We start from the raw sequence: 23,504 nt of genomic DNA, 5'->3' as shown, positions 1-23,504 counted from the left end.
TAGGTGACATTCAATTAAATTTTATGGAAAAAGACCCGTCTCTTTTCATTCCGCCATAGGATTTTTTTTTTCTCTTGGGAAAAGAGAGCATTGTGACTTAGCATGGGAGGATGTCCAAGGCACCGAGTGCCCCAATTTCGCAAACTAGCATATTGCGTCGAGAAGAGGCATTTTTTAGTATCACCATAAACATCTTTTAGAACATGTTAGAGCACTTAGACAAAAACATTCCCTAACTTTAAAAGTCTACTCTTAAGAATTGGCATTGGAATGATCGATCAATCACTAGTATTGATCGATGATGTAGAATTGTGTAGGCTAGGAATATACAGTTTGATCAATCAACCATAGTTGATTGCTTAATCATCCAAGAGATGGACATTTCATGTTATAACACATGATCGATTATCTCTGCCAGGTAGGCTAATTTTTCATGGAATGATCGATCATCCCACCTGATTGTTCGATCATTCAGAATCTTTCCAGTAAGGGACTTAGAGAAGGATTGATCATAGGAAATTACACTAATCGATCATACTTGTATTGAACAATGAGAGGAAATCTTGATCGATTGATCAGCCACTATCAATGATCGATCAACTTAACTTTTCTAGAACATTGATAACATATTGATCAATTAGTCCATCAATCAATAAGTCATTGTTTGACATAAAAGTAGTCGTTCTGATCGATTGATAGATCAATTAGTTTATAGTGATTGATCAATCAAAGTACTATTTTTTTTAAATGGGCAAATAATGGCTAGTTTGAGTTGGGGAAGCAACAAATACCCCACTAACCCGTAAAGGAGTGAATAGGCATTAATTGGCATATTTGAATGCCACTATTGTTTATCTTGTAATTTTCATCAAAAGTTCTTTAGAGAGAGCGAGAGAGAGCCACATACTTTGAAATCCCTATTCTCTTCCTATCATCCTTGCATTCATAATAGTCCAAGCTCCTTTATAATTTGACAACGTGTTACAACGAAGGAGGCAACTTGAATCTCTCAAGGAGAAGCATCTCTCTAAGGGTGTAACTTTTTCCCTTTCTTTTTATATTTTTTTGTGAAAGGTTCATCTAGAATATGTTAATCTAGATAGAAAGGCCTAGCTAGAGCTAGAATCTAGCAGCAATCTCTTGGAGAGATTGGATTTTTATAAATCATGTATTGATCTACACGTGGCCAAAGAGAGCCACAATCTCTTTTGTATTTTTCCAACTATTTCTAGCAAACACTGGAATTTTCCAAAGTGAGGATTCTTGGGTTAAGACTACCACTAGGGAACATCGATAACAAAAAATCTATTTGTCCATACAGTGTGTGTATGTTATACTTTACTTTGAATTGCTTTTATGCATGTTTTAATCACACACATAACTTGATTTTAATTTTAATATCTCATTTCACCCCCCTCTTGAGAAGCCACATGGGCCAACAATAACTTTTTTTCCTACAACCTTCTATATGATCAATCGTGCTGATAGAAGTAGATCAATAATGCTTTATAAATCAATTGTCGACATACTCGATGATCGAGCACGCCTACAAATGTTGATCGATCAATTTTTACGTTGAACATTTGTTGAATTTTATATGATCAATCATGCCTTATAAAGGTTGATCAATCACGTTGTTTGCACTGTTTTAAATTAAATGCAAAGCATGACTAAAGCCAAAAATTGTTAATTTAAAGGTTCCAAAACATTTGAATGGGTTTTGTAAACATAGTTTTGGAAAGACTATGTATGTCCTATGCTCCAAAAACTTTTATACCTAAGGTTTGTAAACTTGATGGTTATCCTCTTTACGAAGCTAGATTGCTTGAGATTATTTAAATTTTTCCTAGACTCTAGGTCTTCAATTCTTCATTCTTCTCTAAGGTGCTTCTTCAATGTGACTTGAGTGTTCATTTTGTCACAAGGTCATGAATAGGATTTTTCGTAATTAACTCACTTTGAATGAAATGTATTTGAAATAATATGAATTGAAAATTTATCAGCTTACTTAGCTTGTGTTTTGTTATCATCAAAATCTGGGAAGAATTCAACATAGGCACCAAAGTTAGCTTATATTGTAATGCAATGAACATTTTTTTAAATTGCTTATATTGTAATGCAATGAAAATCTTTTGTCGTTTGATCTCGATCTCATTGTGCCTACTGCTTTATCTTTTTTAATAATGACAAAAGTTGGGAGAGAAGTAAGTATACCTAAAGGGGGAGAAGAAAATTTGAAAACCAAAATTAAACCCTTCATCCATACACAAATAAGGAAGAGACATTAAAACCATGCTTGTTCAATACTACGGGGAAAATTTTATTTTCATAAACAAGGTTTTGTCATCATTAAAAAGGGGGAGATTGTTGACATAGATTGACTTTTGTCTTAGATTTTGATGGAAACAAAAGTATAGCTAAGTAAGGTATCAATTTGCAATTCAAAAGCATTTATGGTACTTCTCCTTCGAGTGAATCAACTACATGATCTAGGAGGGAAGACCAGAAATTTTAACACAAGAACTCGAGCCAAATGAAGAATTAAGTCACATTGAATAAGAACCTTGGAGAAGAATGAAGAATTAAATACCTAGTCTAAGTCAACTAGAAAAATTTCAAGAACTCCAGCATTTTAAGAAAAATCTCAACCTCTGTTTGCATGATCAATCAACCAAAATCTTGTTAGGAAAGTGTAGAAAACATGATCGATCAACCTCATAGTTGCATGATCAATAACTCAACTACAAAATATTCAAATACTTTCATTGATGCTATGATCAATCATAGAAACTCAAAAACATATTTTTGGAGGGTGATTAACTGATTAATTAAAAGGTATGATCGATCAACTCTTTTGTGCAGATTTTTCTACTACAATCTAAAAATTGAGTAGTTTTGCTAAGAAACTTATAAATAAGGAACTAAATTGTCTCTAAGCATTCACTGAGCATTTATTTACAAATCTAAGATTTTGAAAATATTTTCAAGTGTAAATTTCTAATTCTACCCTTTTCTAAGAGAACATCCTTATTTCTACCAAATCTCTATAATTCCTCTTGGCTTTTGGTACAAACCTCTTCAAGGTGCCATCTTTTTCAGCTTTCAAGAAGAGAACGAAGGTTGGATCTCTTGGGAAAAGGCTGGATTTGTGTGTGAATGAAATATTTTGATGGAGGAGGCTTGACGTGATGATGAAGGGATTATGAGAGTAGGCAAGGGGCTCCTGGGGCAAGAGGGACCAAGTGGTGACCTTGGCGGAAGGAAGCAACAAAGCTTCTAGGCAAGGTGGAGAGAGAGAGGGAAAGAGGCAAGGAGGGAGAGAAAGGGAGAGAAGGGGGGAGGATGACTTTTAGGAGAGGGAGAGGAGAGCAAGAGAGATTTGGGAGCAGGCTTGACTAATTTTTCTTTCTGCCAAAACCCATATTTATACTTTTTTAAGTACATATTTAGAAAAAGTCATCTATCAATAAGGATTACCTGAGTACATAAATTAATGGATGACTAACTAATTGAAAGAAAGATTGTAGGAAACTTCTAAATGAAATATGATCTTATCTCTTGATATCTTTTAAGAGAGGAAAATGGAAATTCTAGGAATCTCTCAACAAGAAGAAAGTAAGACTTCCATTTTTACTCTTGGCTTTTATCTTTATTTCCACTTTTTCCCTTCAGCTCACATGCCCCATGCATGTGGATGAGCATGTGCACCACTTGCTAGTTTTCCATGTGGTGCCCCTTCCCTTGTTCTCTTGCTTCTTCTTCCTTCTTCCATGTTGCTTTTGGAGGTTTTAGATTTTTATCACTCCAACCCTCCTTAATATCAACCTTGCCATCGAGGTTGGAAATCTAGAAAGTGAAGTAGGGAAATCATCCTCACATTTGTGCATGGCTTCTTTTGACAGGGTTTGAACCCATTGAAAAAGGACCTTTGTATGTAAGCAAGAGTTGTGCCGTACTCAATGTTTCATAATATAGCATGGGAGAATGATTTTTTTTTTTTTTTGCTTCAAATTGATGGCAAGGCGGTGAAATAAGTTTCTTTGCCTCTCTAAGTCATTTCTTTAGTTGATAGACTTGGAATACCGGATGGATGGTGGATTCATCTAGGAGGCACAAATAGCATGCTACGTTTCCAATTTGTTGAAGCACTTGGAAGGGTCCAAATAATTTTTAGCCGTGTTTCTAATTTTTTTTGGTGGCTAGTGATTGTTGCCTTTATAGTTGAAGCTTAAGATAGACTCTATCACTTACAAAAAACTCAACTTCCTTGTGTTTTTGCCCATACTAACCCTTCATCCATTGTTGAGCTAAGGCAATAAAGTGCTTCACCAGTTTCAAAGTCTGATATTGATCTATCAGAACTTCTTCAAGAGCTACGATATGCATGGTGCCTTTGACATATGAACCAATGACTTGACAAAGTCTACCATATAATACTTCGAAATGACACATCTTAAAAAAAGTATGATATGAAGTATTGTGAGTGTACTCTACACAAGGAAGATACAAGCTCAAGGAAGATGGTTTGTAGCAAATAAATATATGAAAATTGGTCTTTGAGCTTCAATTGACCACTTCGATCCAGCCATTAGTTTGAGGATCGTAAGCCATACTCATTTGTAAAGTTGTGCCCTACAAACAAACACAAAATTCTCTCCAAAAGGAGGTTTGAAAAATTGAATCTCTACTAGAAGTTATACTTTGTTGCATGCCTTGCAGTTTTGCAACATAAGTCGAATAGGAATCAACAATGGTCTTTGCAATATACGAATGCTTGAGGGCACAAAAATGAGCATATTTACTTAATATATCCGTGTTGACAAAATTTGTAGTCTTCCCTTTTGGAGGAAGAAGCCCCTTAATGAAATCCATCGATACATCTTCGGGGGACTTTATCTAGGATTGGTAAGGGTTGCATGAGGCTTGCTGGTCTTGTAGTTTTGTATTCTATTTTTTTGTCAAATATCGCAATTGGCCACATACGCCTTGACATCAACCTTGAGGACCGGCTAAAAGAAAGGTTCACACCCCATTTTAAGTCTTTAGAATGCCTTCATGTCCAGCAGTAGCAGAGTTGTGCATTTCCTTAAGTATTATTTCTACCAAGGGTTCGTGAAGTGATGAAACCACTAGTTGGTTATAAAAGAAGAGTAATGAATCGACCTCCTTGTGGTAGGGCATTGTGGAGGGATCTCAGCTGAATTTTTGGAATAATTCTTGCATGGTTGGATTCGTCGTATAAGATTTTTTGATATCCTATAATAGTAAAGGAACAAAAGCTCTGAGATAGTGGAGAGTAGTGTCTTACTAACAGGAGAGACTTCATCCATTGTGCTCTCACTTCCTTTTTATAGATAATTTCAAATATGTAGCCCATTATTTTGACCAGCCACCTTTGTTGCATTGAAGTAGTAATTCATTGCTGTCAGTTTGATCCTTGAACCATCTCCCAATTAAATAGGGTCCTTGAACTAGGGCATAGTTCTCTTTTTCATAAATGGACTAAAATAGCATCCTACCCTTCAGAGGTTGACTATATTTAGAAATTGGTTGTCCATCATGCCCAAAGACTGCCCCAAAGAGTTTCAAAATTTTTGGTATGGCCAATATACGAGCAATGTACATTGCAGAGGACTCAATAGCTAACTGAGTCATACAAAGGAGGCGCATTGACTCATAGATTTAATATTTTTCTTTCCATATTGTTTTACATTAGTTTTTTATGCATTATTTAAGTTAAAATTGCCATAGGGGCAGAATTGTAACAATTAACCCTAAAACTATGGTTGGCGTCAACCCTACTTAGAGGGCAAGGAGAATGGGAAAAAGGGCAAGCATTGAATTAGGTTAAACAGGCTTTCGAGTTCTCCTTGACGAGCTCTAGGGTTGGAGGTCTCCTTGATGAGCTCTAGGTCCAGGTTCCCTCTTGAATCTGAATTTCCCTCTTCCCTATTTTGATTTATGTTTACCTTGCTCCATACCAAAGAGAAGAGGGGAATTTTTGTCCCTTTTCCTAGCTCAATCAGAGGCTTCAGCCTCCCACCCTTCCACAGCAGTCATAAAGGGGTTCTCTCCCTCTTTCTGAGCGAGGTTTGAGGCTTCTCAATCACCATACCACGAGCAGCCAAAATTCAGAGGTTCTCAGCCTCAAGGCCAACAAGAAACAAGGTTAGGAACTCCTAACCTCTGATACAAGGACTGTCAAGTTAGAGGCTTTTCAGCCCCCAACCCGTGCAGCAACAGAGAGGGTTTTAAACCCTCTCAACCATGAGAAAAAAGGGACCTTTCCACTCCTGTCCGAGCAGCAGCATCAAGGGCTCTCTGCCCTTACCGAGAACAGCAGCCTAGCCCCACAAAGGAGGTTGTTTTCCTCCTATCCGAGAACAGACCAAAGAAAGGAGACTCCTTTTCCATCCTTACCAAGAGCAGCAACTCTATTACAGTGTTGGATTCACAAATCCCACGCTGAGTTACTTGATCCATGGCTAGGGACCATAACATATATTTTTTTATTGGAGACTCACAAAAGCTATTTTACCATCACCATCCCATATAACAACATCTTTTTTAGTAAGATAGTCAAAGCTTGAGCAATTGAGGCATTATCTTTGATAAATAGCGATAATATCTAGTTAGACCTAAGAACCTTCAAAGTTGTTTCAAAGTTTTGGGTATGGGCCAATCTAACATTGCTTGAATCTTATCTTGTTCGATTAGATACCTTCTTGAGAGACCACATATCCCAAATAGTGGACAGTGAAACAAAATGAACTTACTTATTTTGACATAGAGGTGGTGGTATTGAAGTATGCTCAAGACCTTAAGAAGATGATGTAGATGTTCCCCAAATTTTTTACTCTAAACCAATATGTCATAAAAAATACTAACACAAATTTCCACAAGAATGGTTAGAACACATCATTCATCATACTGTGAAAGGAAGTTGGGTCATAGGTTGGGCCAATGGGCATTACCAAAAACTCATATTGTTCATTGTGAATTTAAAAGCCGGTTCTCGATGTCACTATCAACTACTTGGATTTGATGACAACCCAAGCGAACATCTAGTTTACACTCAATTCATCAAGTAACTCAATAATAACAGGAATCATGTACTCATCTTTTACAGACTATCATCTACTTGGATTTGATGACAACCCAAGAAAACATCTAGTTTACACTCAATTCATCAAGTAACTCAATAATAACAGGAATCATGTACTTATCTTTTACAGTAATGTTGTTAAGGGAATGGCAGTCTACACAAAACCTCCATGATTCAATCTTTATTTTTCACCAATAGCATAGGGGAGGAGTGTTAGGTTCTTCCCTTGCCATGGATCGAGTCACCCTTCTTTCCTCTCTTCCCTCCATGGTTCATCTTGACGTTGGAAGAGAAACCTTGTTTCTTGAACGAGTAATGTTGGAACTCAATTTAGAATGAAGGAGCTTTGGAGGAAGCTCAACCTTAGACTTCAAAGGGAGAATCCGACCTTGACCTCTGAGGGAGAATCAGACCTGTAAAATATAATTTTCTCAATACTTGCCTCTCTTTTCCTTCACATCCCCCTAAATAGGGTTGAGGACGAAAATACAAAGATGACCCATTAGGTCAAGTGGTTCACGCCACATTACACTGAACCAACCCAAATTAAACCAAACCAAATTGAAATTACATGAAAAGTAAATTGACATAATTTAATTCCTATGCCTATGGATAACTCGTGATGCTATGGAGTCCATAACATCACCCTCCCCTTCGAGAAAGAGCTTGTCCTCAAGTTCAAAGTATGGGTAGAGGGTGCGAAACGCCGCTAATGGCTCCCATGTCGTGTCACTGGGGTCAACATCAAGCCATTACACTAATATCTCCCAATCACCCTGAATACGACGAGTTTGTAATACCTGTGCCGGGGTAGAAAGTACACGTCCCTTATGGAGAGGTGGCAGCGGGGTGTGCAGCAAGGGCGAATCACCATGGAAGGCCTTTAATTGTGAGACATGAAAGACGTTGTGAATTCTGGCCTCTGGCGGAAGCTGCAATCTGTAGGCCACTGTCCCAATGCGGTCCATCACCTGAAAGGGACCATAATATTTTGGAGAGAGCTTGTGACGTTTGGAGGCTGTCAACGACAGCTGCCTATAGTGTTAGAGACGCAACCAAACATAATCTCCAGGAGAAAAGAAGACTTACCGGTGCTTCTTGTCATAATATTGTTTCATAGAATTTTGTGCCTTCTGTAGATGAGTGCGCACCTCTGTGATGAATGTGTCTCTTTCAGCCAATGTTTGGTCCAAAGTTGCGACTTTAGAGGCCCCTGGTTCATAGGCTAAAAGACGGGGAGTTTCTCTACCATATACCACCTTGAATGGGGTTGTGCCGAGAGCACTGTGGTAGGAGGTGTTGTAACAGAACTCAGCCCAGGCGAGCCACTTAACCCACCTCTTAGGTGAGTCACCCACGAAACAGCGGAGATACTTTTCAATTGTTCTGTTGACGACCTCTGTCTGACCATCAGTCTGTGGATGGTAGGCTGAAGAAAAGGCTAACGTTGTGCCTTGTAACTTGAAGAGTTCTTTCCATAAGGTACTTGTAAAGATTGCATCCCTATCACTGGTAATTGAATTAGGCATCCCATGTAATCGTACAATGTTATCCATAAAAAGTTGAGCTACCTGCGTTGCAGTGTAAGGATGTGCCAGAGGAATGAAATGCCCATATTTAGAGAAACGATCCACCACTACCAGGATAACAGATTTACCTGATGAAGAGGGAAGTCCATCTATGAAGTCCATAGAAATATCAGACCAGACTTGTGATGGAAGCTGAAGTGGTTGGAGCAACCCCGCTGGACTTAATGTTTCAGCTTTATTCCGTTGACAAGTCTGACAAGCCGCCACATAATCAGCTATACTGCGCTTCATGCCCCTCCAAAAAAATTCCCTACTGATTCGAAAATATGTTTTCTGTCGGCCCTCATGTGTACTGTCATGGAAGGAGGCCAAAATGCTGTTAATCAGAGGGGATGTGTGGTGTAGAAAAATTCTGTTTTTGTAGAGGACGAGATTGTCCTGAACCGTCCAATGTGGTGCCGCTGTGCCCTGCTGGATATCCTTGCATAAGGAGATAATATCTGGGTACTGTTGTGCCTCTTCCTGTATAGAATCCAACAAGAGAGCTCTGGGCTGACTGATGGCGTTTAATTGCGGCTCTGGAACGTCCCGGCGAGATAAGGCATCAGCCCCTATATTCAAACTTCCCGGTTTATACTCGACAGAAAAGTCAAACCCCATAAGCTTACTTAACCAATGTTGTTGTGGTGAAGTAGTGAAACGCTGCTCAAGAAGATACTTGAGGCTGCAATGATCAGTGCAAATAAAAAAACAACGTCCCCAAAGATAAGGGCACCAATGTTGTATAACTTTCGCCAATCCAATCAATTCCCTCTCATAAGCTGCCAACTTGTGGTGGTGTTGGCCCAGTTGACGGCTAAAATAAGCAATCGGGTGGTCCTGTTGGTGCAATATTGCGCCAATACCGCCCCCTGAAGCATCACATTCCACTACAAAGGACTCCTCAAAGTCGGGGAGCTACAAAACTGGGGCTGATGATAAGGCGTCTTTCAATTGCTGAAAGGAATGAGCTGTTGTCTCTGACCAGGTAAAAGCATTTTTCTTGAGGAGATTGTTGAGCGGAGCTGCAAGCTGGCCATAGCTACGAATAAATTTTCTATAATATCCAGTTAGGCCCAAAAATCCTCTTAAGGCTGTAATAGATGTAGGAATAGGCCAATCATGTACTTATCTTTTACAGACTATCATCTACTTGGATTTGATGACAAACCCAGCAAACATCTAGTTTACACTCAATTCATCAAGTAACTCAATAATAACAGGAATCATGTACTTATCTTTTACAGTAATGTTGTTAAGGGAATGGCAGTCTACACAAAACCTCCATGATTCAATCTTTATTTTTCACCAATAGCATATTGCCATGGATCGAGTCACCCTTCTTTCCTCTCTTCCCTCCATGGTTGATCTTGACGTTGGAAGAGAAACCTTGTTTCTTGAACGAGTAATGGTGAAACTCAATTTAGAATGAAGGAGCTTTGGAGGAAGTTCAACCTTGGATCTCAAAGGGAGAATCCGACCTTGACCTCTGAGGGAGAATTAGACCTATAAAATATAATTTTCTCAATACTTGCCTCTCTTTTCCTTCACGGCCCCCTAAATAGGGTTGAGGATGAAAATACAAAGGTGACCCATTAGGTCAAGTGGTTCACGCCACATTACACTGAACCAACCCAAATTAAACCAAACCAAATAAAGTAAACCAAACCGAATTGAAATTACATGAAAAGTAAATTGACATAATTTAATTCTTATGCCTATGGATAACTCGTGATGCTATGGAGTCCATAACAAGGAGTAAGGATCATTAACTTGGTTTGATGATACCTTCTTGAAGCATTTCCTTGACCAACATTTCAATTTCACCCTTTACAACATGTGGGCAGCAATAAGGTCATGTGGTCGTGGGGGATACCTGGTTGAATTGGGATCTAGAGGTCATGGAGCTGCCTTGATGTTAGACCTTTTGGTTTAAAGAAAGCATCTTGAAAGATAGTAAGTAGAGATTGCCACATGGATATTTCTTTTTAAAGAGAGATCTGAAATTTTATCCATCTTTAAGTCCTTCATTCTATGGTGGTCACTCAATTTGGTCAAAAAATAAAAGTATTTCGCTCTGATAATGCCAAAGAATATCTCTCTAGTGACCTTGACTCTTTTTGTCAAGAAAATGGCATTATCCATCAGACGTCTTGTATCTATACCCCTCAACAAAATGGTGTACTAGAACAGAAGAACTGTCATCTACTAGAGGTAGCTCACGGCTTATTATATACCATAAAAGTACCAAACTTCTAATAGCAACATGTCATACTTACTATGTTTTTTCTTATTAATAGGATACCCTCATTCGTTCTCGGTTATAAATCCCCTTATTCATTATTGTTTCCAAATGATAACCCTTTTTTGCTTCCCTCGAAAGTCCTCGGGTGTACAAGTTTTGTTCATGTTGCATCACCACAGGAAAATAAACTTGATCCAAAATTTGTCTAGTGTATCTTCTTAGAATACTCTCATAGTAGAAGGGTTATATTTGCTATAATCTTACTCTCCAAAGGTCACTTGTGGGTCTTTCCTCTGTACAAGCCTCTCCTCCATCCGTTGGGCCTTGTGTTACAGAAACTCCTCAACCCCCTGAAGCATTGGCCGATACCACCCCTACGGAGCTTACGGATTCCATTGAGGTAAGTCCATCTCCTCCTATTACATTTGGACTACAATAAGATACTTGACCTATTGCCTTAAGGAAATGTTGGAAGATAGGCCCAAACGCACACGACCAAGGAAGACCCATATATCCAAGTGTGTTGGAAGATAGCTCCAAACCCATAAAACCAGGGCCCGCACATCCAAGAGATGTGGAAGATGGGCTCAAGGCCCATAGACTAAGGAGAAGTCCCAGGCCCATACAATTATGGCATGATGAGTTCTTACACAATAAGAAGTCTTATAGAGCTAAAATTATTATGGAAGCAAGTCTCACAGAAGAGTTTCAGTTTAAAGGCGTTTTAGTCATGTTAGTCTTCTATTTATTTCGGGTTAGTTAATTATGCATGCTAGGACTTATCTTTAAGTGTTAGAGTTTAGGTGTAATTGGGACAAAGGTAGTTTAATTGTAATTGGACTCTACTACTTTCCTCTATTATAAATAGAGGTTCATGTACTCTGATTATAACAAGTTAATGAAGTATTTCTCTTTTCCATAAATTCAATAGGAAAAATCCCCGAACTTGCACTAGGCCCTCTACTTCTCACCCCATATCCAATTTTGTGTCCCACCGTCGTTAGTCTTCTTCGTATTGTAAATTTCCTGCCTCTATTTCCTCCATATATGCATCACAATCCTATCAGGAGGCTTTGAGGCATCCGAGATGGAAGGAGGCAATCGAATAAGAAATGCAGGAACCATATGAGAATCAGACATGGGCTATAGTTCCTATTCCTTCAATTAAGAACCCCATGGGCTTTAAGTGGGTATATATGGTTAAACATGTTAAAACTTAGGATTCCATGATGTATAATCACAATAGAAGAGGATTAAGGGGTGAGAAGAAGAAGAAGAATTGTAGAGATAGGTTTCAGGAGGAAAAGATGAAGAAGAGTGACGATTTTGGAGAAAAAAAGAGGAAGATTAGGGTAATGGACTTGTCCAAACCCTCCCCCTTAAATTGTATTTATAGATACCAAAAGTACTAATATTACAAAAATACCCTTCACCCTAGTAAGAGTGAATAAGATATATAAATCATAAACTAATTACACCAATTCATTTTATGAGATTACTCATTATTTACCATCATGCCACCATTGTGTGGGCATGTGGGTTTTTTCATTGGTTTGTGGGCTTGAGACCATCTTCTACCTTTCTTGGATGTGTGGGCTTTTCTTGGCCTTGTGGCTTTAGCCCATCTTCCACACACTTGGACTTGTGGGCCTTCCGTGTGGGTTTGGGCCCACCTTCCAACACTCCCCCTCAAGTTGGGTGTCAGAAAACAACATAAATGCCCAACTTGTTGCAAATTGTGTATAGGATCTCCTCGTATAAAATGATAGTCTACCATATCTTCCAACACTCTCCCTAAAACTGGTGGTGGTCTCTTTGTTCTTTTCCAAGAGACCTAGCTGACATAATAATGGTGAGAGAAAAAACCACTCCTAGTCGTAAGACAAAGTTCTATACTCCAATCAAAGGGTCATAGTAAATAATACTATCCGCTCAATTTCAAAGGTAGAAAGGTAGCACTTCACTAGGGCACAGAGTCTACCCACTTTCTCAGGGTAGCTAAAAAAATACCTCTTGGGTGAATAATAGACTTGACTCACGCTGGATGTAGGGAACACTCTTATCTTCTATATGTACTGAGTCTATAGGCATTGCTCAGCAGTGTAGTTATAAACTTCTCTATCACGGTGTATGAACACTGGGCACCGACTCTCAAAAGGTAAGAGTCAAACTGCCAAATAAGGGGGTAAAAGGTAATCGCCGGAAGATAGTATTATGGGGCTACCATGTGCTTTCTTCTTCATCTCAATAATTAATGCTAACAACAATTAGAACCGAGAAGTCCTTCTTCAATAATAATGACTCAATCAAAGAAATACAAGACCAACAACGGAAATGGGCATGGGCCCACATAACACATACCAAATAATGAAAGTTCTTAATAGGGACACATGAAATAATCCGCAGTGAGTCCATCATTGAATAATATGTTACTCAAGGGAAGATAAGGAAAATGTATTGGTTGAATAAGTCTATTTATGGCCTTAAACAGAGTCCCAAAGCATATATTGAATTTTTTTGCTAAATGCTTATAAAGTTTAGATTCTTTAGGAGCCATTATGATCATTTTATTTCTGTCGTACGGAGACAGTTAGGTGTTGTGGCTTTAGTTGTATGCATAGATGATGTTGAACTATCTTAGAGTGACTATAAAGGAATTCAAAAAAAAGTATGTTAGGGACATGTTAGAGGAGTGTGGATTATTGGGTGTCTATCCTGTAGAAATAGCCGTGGAAGTTAAAATTCAATATCCTTTAGTTGTATGCTACGGATACATGCATTTCCTTTGCAGTAGAGTAGTTAGTTTGCGGTGCTGTTATTTTTTCCATGGGTTAAAAACCAGTCGTGGAAGAGGAACCAAAAAAAAAAAATACCTTTTAAGAATTTCATCGTTATCATTTATCGTTTGAGCCTGATACAAGAAATATATTTGCAAAACTGATGATTCTCTTTGAAATTGTTATCCAACATCTCTAATCATCCCTCCCAGAATTGAAATATAACCTGCCTACAAGTTAAAACAATCGAGAGAGTCACTCTACAATAGTACATTTTGTCAAGCTCGACGGGAATGCAGTTCGGTCCTCACCAGTACCCAGCAATTCCAGCAAAAATCCCTACAGAAATAATGATCCACCAAATCTCTTTTTGGATGCACAATTGGTTTTTGAGGCACTGGAGAGAATATGCGAACATTACGTTCAACCCACCACCTTTTTCCTGATAACCCTCTTTCTTCTCGGTTTTGGAGGTGATGTGGAATCCCCATTGTCGCCTTGTTTGATACCCAACAGTCCTAGCCCCGATACGAGAGCCTTTTTTGAGATGAACCAATTTGAAGATGGTTGTGTCCTAGTATCTTCCGATGCTTTGTTGTAAGCCCTCATTAAGTTACCAGATTCGACCAGTGGATCCGCCCCCACCCCGAGCCAAACAAGCCTTGATGTTTCTCCTAGTTGAACATTCAAAAGCCTGCAAACAAAATCATTGTGTAAAAGGATTTTGAGAGAAACATGAGGACAAAAACATTTAATGGAAGAGCAGGGGTGTGTATGTTTGGTGATGAATAGGAAAATGCATTGGAAATGAGATTTCTTAATATTAGATTTTATAGACCCTAATCTCATTAGGGGTTTCTTTCTTTGATACATCAAACTTCAACAAAAAGTGATGCAAAAGATAGATGAGTTTGGTCTCTCTGAATTTGAGATTTTTAAAATTAATTACCACCCAATGGCAATTCACATCTCTTCCACATATTGTCCCAACTCCTTTCTAGAACAAAAAGACAGAATTTAAGAGTCCATCTCTCTTGAATAAATTCCACAAAAGTCAAGAATTTTTTATTTTGAAATATAATAAACTAAAAATGCATATTCCAGTAATAGAACTTAAGCAAATGTCCCAGTTGAAAAATTCAACAGAGACTAATACGATATTTAAAGCCATAAGGGTGTACAAACTCTTCCCACAGCATTCAGAACGATGAAACAACAACAACAACAACAACAACAGTTCAGAGAGAGCAGGTACCTGAGTGCTGTGCTGAAAAATATGACAACACCTAACACATCAAAGTGGTTGATCATTGCTCTGTCTAGTCCACATAATAATTGATAGCGCAGGTTTGCATAAAGTCCCAGGAAAGCTCCATACCCAAGAGCATTGGAGCTCACACTCGGCATTGTTACTGATAACCTGACAAAAAAGCAAAATAATGAAGGTTCAATATCAGCTCCAGAAACAGTCGATCTTATTAAAGAATTTTTGAAGAGTGGTTCTCACGAGAAATCAAACACTTGCCTTTTTATTCACAGTAAGATGTAGATAAAATTAAAACAATAGGAAAAAATTACTCGGACAAGTAGCAAATTAAGTTACCATTATCTTGTTTTCCTTCAAGTGGAAATTTCTTACATCAGCAGAAATATACAGCTTGGAGTAACAGAGCCAACTGACAAAGAGAATGAATCAGAATGAACAACACAAAATGTTGTGTTACCTTCCTTCCTTTTTTGAGGCAGAAAACTTTGACAAAGCACCTTGAACAGCTCCAGCAGTTACACCTACCATGCAAAGCTGTGCAGCCTTGTAAAAGAAAGAGTGGATTCTTTTCTGCAAATCAAATTCTCGAAGTGGATAGCTCTTCTCAAATAGGTTGTTGGGAAGCTTTTGTAAGGTATTTTGGAGATCAAACCGAAATGTGTTTCCATATGAACGACATGGAGCTAATGACCAAACTACAATGGCATTGCAGACAGATACTGTCAGCACATTTATTAGTGCCAGATCCCATTCCTTCTTTATCCTGTGGAAAGTAATAAGAACAAAATAAGATTCCCAATAGAGAATAAGTGCAAATTCTTTCTTTAAGCAGCAAAATGAAATACCTTTCTTTGCGCGTTGTCAACTCCCACCAAGCTGTACAACCAACAGTTGCTACCTGTTCTAGGCATAACTTATATAAGAAACAAGGATCTGCAATCATCCTGCATCAACAATGACATATTACAAGAAAAAAAATTAGAAAAAATCAAGACTGATAGCAACTAACATGAAGCAAGAATAGAAAGACATTAATTCTATACTGGAGAACTCCTGGAAATTAGGGAATACTCATATTGACACTTAAATTTCATTTTCTTTTCACTTTTTCCATCTTAATGGCCCCAGTCTATGAATTTAATTTCAACATATTGCTTTTTTTATTCTTGGTTTAAATCTTTCAACAGATGATTTCTGTGAATCCTCCTTCACATTTTAAATAAGAACATGTATGTCAAAAAATTGAACAGCATAAGTAAATCAAAGAGCCTCATAATATCTAGCATTTTTGGCAGTCTTAAGCCTCAAATCAGTTTTCTGTGTTCCACAGAGTGCAGTCATTGCATATCTGCAGAACTAAGAACTTGCTGTCACTTTTCCAGCTCCACTTTTCCAGAATTCCTTCCAACCTACAACCATAAATTTTCTAAGTGGAATACACAGCAGGGGTGATTATTTTATGCGTAATGCATTCAATCTAGAAAGTAGCTCATGTGATAGAGAAAGCATACTCGCAAGTCCACTAGACATCCTATTTCTCAATTTGTTTCCTTTGATTTCTTGTCTAGTCGTTTCAAAGAATTTGTTTTTTCTTTGTTCGCACGTGTTATTCCTTCTTCATTGCGGGAAGCTTTGATGTCTCCTCAGTGGAAGCAAGTTATGGATGTAGCGATGGAAGCTTTACATGATCATGGTACATGGGTATTATGTGATCTCCCTCCCAGTGTTACAATTGTGAAATGTCGCTCGGTATACACTGCAAAATATAATATTGATGCATCAATTGACATGTTGATGGATCTATTGATAGGTGTAAAGCAAAACTAGTGGCCAAAGGTTTAGAGGCCTCTATTGCCAAGTTGACATTTGTTCCCCCTGTTGAGGCTTTTCCTTCTGTTGCCAGGTTGACATCTGTTCGAATTCTTGCTTTTGTGGTGATGACCTAAGGCAGGCCTCTATTTCAATTGGACATCAAAAACGTTTTTTTGTATGGTTATCTAGAAGAAGTTTGGAACAACATCCACAACATGTTGCTCAAGGGGAGATGAGAAAAGTGTGTATGTTGACGAAGGCAAATTTACGATCTCAAACAAAGTCCTAGAGCATAGTTTGACAAGTTTAGTAAGATAATATGTCATTTGTTCTTTCTAGAAACCATTGTGATCATTCGCTATTAGCCATGAACAGATCTTCTGGAGTTGTGGTGTTGATTGCTTATCTAGATGACAGTTCTATCAGGTAGTGGCACAAGGGTAATTGAAGAGGTAAAGGAGCACTTGGCTAAGCATTTTTAGACTAAAGATTCACTAAAATAGTTTCTTGGGATAGAAGTTGCCAAAAGTAAGGCAAGAGTTGTCTTATTACGAAGGAAGTACATCATAGATATGAGTGTCATAAGCCTAAATAAGAACATGGTTCACCACTCTCGATCAAAACATATCGAAATTAGACATCACTTCATCCGAGAGTTCGTTCAAACAAAGGTAATTAGAGTTGAATCTGCTCCAACTGAAAAACAATTAGCGTACATTTTCACAAAGCCATTAGGACTTGATAGTTTGTCTAAAAGCTTCGAGGAGAACTGGGCATGTGCAACCCACCCTTGGCTAAGTAGCTTGATAAATATCATGCTAAACATAACTTCCCATATAATTCATACTATGAGAGTGAATTTGGAAGCCAAAATCACTTTTGTTCACTGATAAGGCATAATTGATCATTACCTGGCAATTATCAATCAACTTAAATAGTATGATGGATCAATGCACTAGCATGATCAATCAACTTAAATAGTATGATGGATCAATGCACTAGCATGATCAATCAACTTAAAATGATTGATCGATCAATCAACTTAAAACGATTGTTGATCAATCGAAATTGATCGATCGATCAAACACAGTAGGAACCGAGAATATGAAGGATTCAAGCATCGTTTCTATAGAATTTAGGATCCCATGAGAAGAACTTTAGATCAACGAGGAAGAAGAAGAACGTAGAAGGAGAGAGTTTGGATTAAGAGAATTGGGACATATTTCAGGAGATTTTGGATATTGTATCATCTTTGTCTTGTATTTGGTCTCACATTCCAAGATCTGCAAATTTGGCAGCAGATGCGCTTGCCAAGGAGGGAGTTTCCTTGCAATCTCTTGTTGTAAGGGATTTGCTCCCTCTCCCTTTGTAAATTTTCTCTTGTTAATATAAATACGTCTTTATCAAAAAAAAAAAAAAAAAAAAAAGAGAGAAGAAGGGTTTGCATCAAATAAGAAAGAGGAAGGCTAGACGAATTTGTGGAAGAAGAGGAGAGGGCTTCAATGCTCTACCTCTTAGCCAATACCTTTATTTATAGTTTTACAATGCCCTTAGGGCTACAACTTGATAAAACAAAAGACATAAAAGGAACACATATTTACACCTCTATGCCATTTTTATGGAAAGTATCATATTTTACACATATGCCACTCCTTTGATGTGTGGGCTTCTTGTCTTGAGCTTGTGGGGGTGAGTCCATCTTCCAACAGTTTCAAATCACTTTTCCTCATTCCAAACCCTTCCATTCTATTGCCCTAAGGTTCTCTACCTCCATTCTCCACTCTCCTTGCCTATTTTCTTCAATTTCTTCAAATCCCATCCGTCCAAAACCCTCAAAAACGAAATATTCCCTTGAAGCACTGGCTTTTCCCTCTTTTTGGCTTCCCCCATTTCGTTTTATACAAGCAAAACATCAAAATCATGGTTAGGACAAAGAGAATAGCAAGGAAGGATACTACTCCCCGAGAAGAGGAGCAACATAGGAAATGCCAAATTGGAGAGACCACTTTTGGTCCAAGAGTCTTTGAAGTAGGTATCTAAAGCTATTCCATTCAAAGAGCATGGTAGAACCTACTAGACTAAATTTGTGATTTTGTACTAGAGAAGTTTTGGGTTTTGAAATTGTTTTTGGACCATATATGAGCCTATTTGAGAGTTAAAATTCAATATACCCGACACTTGTGAAGGTTTTCTATAGCAACCTAAAGATTGAAAAAAACTCACCGAGAAACCTCAAGATCACCTCATTGGTGAGGAAGACCCCCCATCTTGCTATATTTCGGGGATATCAATACAATTTTGGGCACCTCCATCATGGAACTCAAGAAGTATATTAAGAAGAGTTGGCCCCAAGATATGCCACTAGACTACCAGCAAAAAATCCAGGATACGATTTCATTAGTCTTTGGGCAGACAGTTGGGAGTTCACACGAGATTAAGATTAAGATTAAGATTAAGGATCTTAGTAAGGAACTCAGATTTTACATGGAAATTGTGACCCATATCCTCAACCCAAGGAAAGGCACATTCTCCCGACTGACCGTGATGGACATTTTCTGGTTGTAGGCCATTATTCAACACGTTGAGATTGATTTTGGCTACTTCATGGGTTATCGAATGTCGGATATAGCTGGGCGCACATGAGCCGATGGATTGCCATTTAGACAACAGATCACCCCAATCCTTCATCACTTCGGAGTCAACTTTTCTAATGAAGAGTGTATAGACATCACCAAGAAGAAAAGTATTGGTGAAATGAAAGTTGGTAAATTTGCCCAAGTGGAGAGGTAGATGGGTTCCCAAGGATACTAATGGGAAAACCCAAGCTAAGGAAGCTCAGAAGACGAGCCTAACCCTAATCAATCTCATGGAGTGCAATATCAATTTGTGAAGAGGAAGAGAACCTCCTCCTCCTCCTCCAACCAACTTTAGAGGCAAGAGGAAGACATTGCAACGTTGAAGGTAGGACAAACGAGCTTCAGGAAGGCCAACTCAAGCTTTAGTCCCTTCTACATAACGTCATCAGCCTCCTATCACCTCCTCCTCCGCCTCAGATTTAGGATCCGCCTACCCTGCTCCTAGGTTGACCTAGAGTTGATACTAGTAATCATTTTTCTTATTCTTATGTAATCAACTCAAATTTTGTATGAAAGAATGTTATAGTTTTGACTTTTCCAAACCGTTTGAGCTTGACTCAATTCAGTTTTTACTTGAGTTCGGCTTGAGCTCAAACTTGAAATAAAGTTCGTTAAGTATAACAAGCCAAACTCAAGATTTTCCAAGCTCGGCTTGTTAGCTCATGAGCCAACTTGTTAGCATAGGGTTTTTACGAAATACCTTTTACTCTAATTTCTCTTGTCAATTCCCTCTTTAGTTGGTTGATAGTTGTTCTTATTTACCTCAAACCTTAAAGATGATCGGTCTTTCAACCTTTTTGGGTCCTTCAACATCTAATGTTGTTGCTTGCCAATGGAATAAACACTATTGATAGAGGTGTTTGCTCTTCTATGATAGCTTGTAGTTCAATAGTACTAAGCTCATCACCATATTCTCTTTATTTATTTTTGTGATTTTTTTATTTTTGTAGTTTTAAATGTATGTTGAGCTTGAACCCGACTCGAGCTCGAGCTTGAACTCATTTACAATTTTTTAGCTCGAGCTCGAGTTCAATTTAAGGCTCAACGCTAAGCTCGAGCTCGAGCTTGAAGATTTAAGGTCAAGCCAAGCTCAAACCTACTCACGTTCGAGCTTGGCTCGACTCAATGCCACCCCTACTTAAGATGTATAACAAAAAGACTGAAATAACCCTTATATAAGGATGTGTATATAAGAGCCAAAAAACAAACTCTAAAATAATCTGAAAATTGCATAACAACTACCCCAAAATCATACTATAAATCTGGGACCTCCTGGCAACATTATTACAAATTTACCACCACTATGACATGACTACGATACCCCTGACTTCTAACAAGTTCTCTATAAAGACTTCTTCAAAAGAGGAAGTATTGTTTAACTACAACTATTTTTGATAGAACACATTACATGCAAAACTCATATATTATGTTTACTTATCAATATGAGACAAATTCTAAAGATAAATTACCAAAAAAAAACTATTTATACCTCAAGTTCTACAACAAAATAAATACAATAGATTGCATAATTAATATAAAGGCTAGACTATAGGCCACAAATTTGTAGGACTATCAGGTCCCATGTCATATGTGTAAACCCACATTAGGTAAGTCCATTTTTGTACTATTTGTTATGTTAGTCCTACACAAGATGCAAGGGTCCAAGTTAAAAGTTTCCTACTATATCTAACATTTATATGAGTTACATGCATAAAATATAGTAAGACCATAAGGTATATTTGTCAAGTGAATATTTACTATCTCCTAATTCCAAAAAGGAAAATTGTTAAGCTTCACTTTGTAGCTTCACCAGAAAGGTGACTTTCTCCTCTTTGGAAGATGAGCTCTTTCAAAACATAAGCTAGTCAAACACACTTCTGAGCACTATAAGCACCTCCTTAATTGAAAGAGTTGCTTTCAAGCTTCAAATAGTTGAGTCACATGCAACCTTAACTATCCATTAACATATGTTTTCCATTTTTAAATAACCACAGTTAGATTACTCTCACCTTTTAATGCTGTTTCTGCTGGAAATTAACGGGCATACATACCATCTTAAGATTGCCAGATATTCTACATTTGTGAGTACTACAACCCTTAAAAATCTTGAAGTATTTAAGCAAACTACAAAAGTACCTGCCAATGAAAGCTCTGGATACAGACTGCGGAAGAGTACGTGAAATAAGCCTAGCAGTAGTTGGTCTGGCATTGATTGCCAGGACCCTGACCATCTGGGCTGAGCTTACCAAACCCTGAAAGGTGAAAACATACAATCAGACTTCTTTATGAGACATGACCCACAATCAAAACACCTATAGAACAATTAGCACCCACCATTTGATAAGCTTGTTGAAGCCCCAAAGGCAAATCTCTCATGGTCTTATACCACTCCTGCAGGACAGCATCCACAAATTTCCGGTCGAAAAACTGGCAGTTACAGTACAAACATCAGGACATCTTCATTTAGTAGATCCCAGAATTTCTCCACTAATGTTAAAACTGAATCAAACACACAACTAGCTAACCTCCTGAAGAACAAGACGCCTGCGAAACAATCCAACTTCCTCTCCTTCATCTCCATCATCAAAGTCATCAAAGTAGTCATCATCATCTCCGTCATCATCACCACCATCACCCCCACCATGATTATTTTTCTTCCCAATATCTCCACCACCTCCACCAATTGCCGTCTGCAAAATTTAATAAAAAATTTCAATCCGCTCACAACATCTTAAAGAGAAATAAAAAGAAATGTTTCATGGTTTAGTCATTCGTTCATTCATTGCTACCTCAACCTGTCAATAAGTTCACTGTTTCAAAGAAATTGATTATGCTAATCTTGTTTTATCAGAAGAGAGACAAGAAAAAAAAATGTTTCTTTAACTGGAAGTTTCTGAAAGTCACCAACTCAAGTTCTAGCTCGCCTCAAATTTACCCATCACTGCCACTCACCAGTGTGAGTTCCTCAAACGTTGAGTTTGGACGTTGTCAAAGCTTTCTACTCGAATATTATCGAACAGAAAATCCAATTTCGCCTACTATGCTCGGAACATAATTGAACATTTTCTGAGTTGAATAATTAACCTAGTTAACTTTCTTCCAAAAAAATTACAATAAAAAATAAAGTTCTCCACTAGCAAGCACTTGACCAAAGAAATGTCTCCTAAATTTTAAGATCAACGCCTTACCTCAGGGCTGCTCGTCATTGTTTTCTGCGACATGTCAAGCTTTGACTTCTCAAGCGTGACCGCACCAAAGGCACCATACTTTTCCTTCATAACCGGCGCAAGCATAGCAGACGATGAGGCAGAGGCATCAAAAGAAGTCGACGAGCTGCACATGAAACTACGCTCGAAGGCCTCTCTGATGCCTGTGTTGAAGGAGCGCTCCAAGGATTCCCCAGGGTCAACCTCGACCAAACTAGAAGAGACCTGGATGACCTGGAGCTTCCGGGAACTTCTGGAAGTCGCCGTATGCTGCGGCAAAGGCGAAGTTTTCACAGGCAGCGCTCGGGATTTGCTCTGGAGAATTTGGGAGTTGAGAGGATTGATATGGGCGGTTTGTAAGATGGGATGCGCCAACATCTTTCTAAATTTTGGCAACGAAAAGCTTGGTAAAAGTTCTAGTTCTCAAGCGAAGAATATTATGATTGGCGTTCCTTAGTTTCGATTTTTTTTTTTCTTGAATTCGGGTAACTAAGGGAGAGATGCAGACAAGTAACAAGAGGAAGAAAAGGAAGATATGTGACCTCTTAATTATCTTTTTGCTCTCCGAAGAGAGAGAAAAAAGATAACAAGGGTGGAAGAGGAAGAGGCAGGATGATCTTCCTTGGCATTTTGACGGAGAGAGAGAGAGAGACGGCAACCCAACCCAAATGAGGTAAATTGACCCCAGGGTGGGTCACGGGTTGGTTTACCCGACCGGACCTGAACCGGATGGTTTTCCCAACTCTCTCTTGGGGAAGGAGACGCTGTGAGAAAAAAAAATATGGGACCCTTCCTGAATCCGAATTTTGCCATTGACTTGGTACATTTTAATAATAATTTTAAAATTTTTAAAAGAAAAAAGAAATTTGTATTGTTTATTATTAAATA

The 23,504-nt window shown here is 38.3% G+C and overlaps 1 protein-coding gene across 1 annotated transcript; it reads right to left on the bottom strand.

The window, feature by feature from the left end:
• Window positions 1-13,803: 13,803 nt before the first annotated feature.
• Window positions 13,804-23,201, bottom strand: LOC137960409 (protein RETICULATA-RELATED 1, chloroplastic-like). The gene is made up of 8 exons (XM_068808032.1): window positions 22,599-23,201; window positions 21,936-22,100; window positions 21,745-21,837; window positions 21,547-21,662; window positions 15,808-15,906; window positions 15,420-15,725; window positions 14,951-15,115; window positions 13,804-14,389 (listed from the first exon to the last, which is right to left on the bottom strand). Exons 1-8 carry the CDS (start codon window positions 22,992-22,994, stop codon window positions 14,119-14,121), a joined length of 1,611 nt encoding a protein of 536 aa, XP_068664133.1. The 5' UTR covers window positions 22,995-23,201; the 3' UTR covers window positions 13,804-14,118.
• Window positions 23,202-23,504: the final 303 nt, after the last annotated feature.

This window comes from Aristolochia californica, unplaced genomic scaffold (assembly GCF_029961685.1).
Source record: "Aristolochia californica isolate CCGP_79_NKW_82.1479 unplaced genomic scaffold, dmAriCali1.0.hap1 SCAF_3, whole genome shotgun sequence".
NCBI lineage: Eukaryota > Viridiplantae > Streptophyta > Magnoliopsida > Piperales > Aristolochiaceae > Aristolochia > Aristolochia californica.
This window is presented reverse-complemented; position numbering and strand designations above follow the sequence as displayed.